The 2,500-nt window shown below is 44.5% G+C and overlaps 1 protein-coding gene across 1 annotated transcript in view; it reads left to right on the top strand.

Annotated features, from left to right (window-relative positions):
- Nucleotides 1-2,500, top strand: part of LOC122257906 (uncharacterized) — a 15,078-nt gene that overhangs the window by 570 nt on the left and 12,008 nt on the right. Inside the window, exon 1 of the mRNA XM_086536780.1 lies at nt 1-648. This exon is cut by the window's left edge and continues 570 nt beyond it. Coding sequence (XP_086392906.1) covers nt 1-648 — 648 coding nt within the window. The remainder of the gene's footprint in view (nt 649-2,500) is intronic.

A 2,500-nucleotide genomic window follows, 5' to 3' on the forward strand; every position in this document is an offset into this window, starting at 1 on the left:
GTCTACATCACCGGCTGGAGCGTGTGGACCAGCACGAGGCTGGAGCGAGACAAGGAGGAGACTCTGGGCGAACTCCTGAAGAAGAAAGCATCTGAAGGCGTCCTTGTGTTGATAATGAACTGGAATGAAAAGTTCTCATCAGGTTTATGCCCGGGGTTCGTCGGCACCTACGACAAGCTTACTGAGATATACTTCAGAGGCACCGGCGTCCACGTGGCGATGGTGCGACGGAAGGGAGGCACAAATGACCTCTTGAAGGAGGAGGTCATAGAGACGCTTTGGTCACACCACCAGAAGGTGGTGGTGGCGGACGAGGAGGACGGCATCGTGGCGTACCTGGGCGGCCTGGACTTGACCAACGGCCGCTGGGACACCCCGGACCATCAGCTGTTCTCCACGCTCAGCAAAGAGCACCGAGGGGACTTCCACAACGGCTTCGTCAGCGTCCCGGCCGAGCAGGGTCCCCGCGAACCCTGGCACGACATCCACGCCCGCGTCACAGGTCCCGCCGCCCTCGACCTCCTCGGGAACTTCGAGGAACGCTGGAGGGCGCAGGTCCCCGACAAGGCCTACCTTCTTCTGCCGTCCCTGGAAGAAGATATCCTGTCGAAGGAAATCAGCCCGGGGGATGTAACATGGCAGATGCAGGTGACAAAAATATCTTTGTTTCTTTATATATATATATATATATATATATATATATATATATATATATATATATATATATATATATATATCATCATCATCATCAGCCTGTATCAATCCACTGCGGGACGTAGGCCTCTCTCAATCTTTTCCAGTCATTCCGGTCTTGTCCTCTGATTCCAGTTTACTCCTGCGAATTTTACTATTTCATCCCGCCATCTAGTCATTGGTCTTGCCCTGGGTCTTTTTGTGTCGTGTATTACCCATTCTGTAGTTTTTCTTCTTGATGCTCTTGAGTATATCCTCTACTTTTGTTTGCTGCCTGTCCTCTCGAGTGCCTTGGTCGTAGTCCATGTCTCTGATCCATATGTCATGACGGGGAGGACACATTGGTCAAAAATCTTTCTCTTTAGACATAGTGGCAGACGACTTCGTAATATATTACTATGTGTACCGAAGGCACTCCAACCTAGCCTGTTTCAACGTTTTATCTCGGCCTCGCAGGATGCATTCGACTGAATGAGTTGCCCTAGGTATACATACTCGTTCACTGCTTCTAGTACCTCGCCCTGTATTTGTATTTGCTTAACTGGGTTTCGACTGTTGAACATGACTTTAGTCTTTTTCATGTTCATTTTAAGGCCAATCTTCAGACTTTCCATATTTAAATCGCTTATCAATTGTTGTAATTCATCTGCTGATTCGCCGAAAAGAACAATGTCATCTGCAAATCTTAGATTGCTTAGTACTCATTCCCTATTTTAATCCCTCTCTCCTTCCAATCTAACTTCTTGAATACTTCCTCCAAGCAGGCTGTAAACAGCTTCGGTGAAATGGTGTCGCCCTGCCTAACACCCTTTTTTATTGGTATTTTATTGGTTTCTGGGTGGATTTTGATGGTCGCTGTACCATCTCTATTTATATCCTCTAATAATCTGCAGTATATTTCCTCTACTCCTTGTTTACGAATTGCATCCAGTACTGCAGATATCTGTACCGAATCGAATGCCTTTTCATAATCTACGAATGCCATACGCAGGGGCTTCCTATATTCGTTTGTTTTCTCCCTTATTTGAGCTAGTGTGTGGATATGGTCTGTAGTTGAGAATCCACTGCGGAACCCTGCCTGTTCCCTGGGTTGTTTTGAATCTAATGTATCGGTGATACGGGCTGTGATGATTTTTGTGAACAGTTTATAGATTACTGAATGGAGGCTTATAGGTCGGTAATTCTTTAAGTCTTTTGTGTCTCCCTTTTTGTGTATTAAAATTATTATTGCGTTTTTCCAGGCCTTCGGAATTTTACCGACGCATAGACATCTGTTATAAAGACTGGCCAGCTTTACTGCCGCAATCTCTCCTGCATCTTGAATAAGATCTACACTAATGCCGTCTTCTGGTGTTTTTCCTCTTTTCATGCTTTTTAGTGCCCTATTTACTTCCTCTACCGTAATGTTTGGAACATCTCCAATTGTTGTGTTTGTCTCCGTATGTGGTTGGTCGTTTGAGTGGTATAGGTTGCAATAGAAGTCTTCTATTACTTTGATAATTTCAGTTTTATTGTATGTCGCCTCTCCATTGGGTTTCTTTACTGCATACATTTGGTTTTTTCCCTATTCTGAGCCTCCTCTTTGTTGCCTTAAGGCTGGTGCCGGCAAGCAGAGCTTCGTTGATTTTTCGTATGTTAAATTTGCGTACATCCTCTTTCTTCTTCTTGTTTATCATCTTAGTCAGCTCTGTTGATTCTATCTTGTCTCTGATTGATGTTATTTTCATGTCCCTACGCTGTTTCATAAGCTCTTTTGTCTCTACCGAAAGTTTACTGAACTTTTCTTTTTCGTCTTTACCCCCTATTT

The sequence above is a fragment of the Penaeus japonicus genome, unplaced genomic scaffold, assembly GCF_977035675.1.
Source record: "Penaeus japonicus unplaced genomic scaffold, GWHDUDI00000001_assembly GWHDUDI00000005, whole genome shotgun sequence".
Lineage (NCBI taxonomy): Eukaryota > Metazoa > Arthropoda > Malacostraca > Decapoda > Penaeidae > Penaeus > Penaeus japonicus.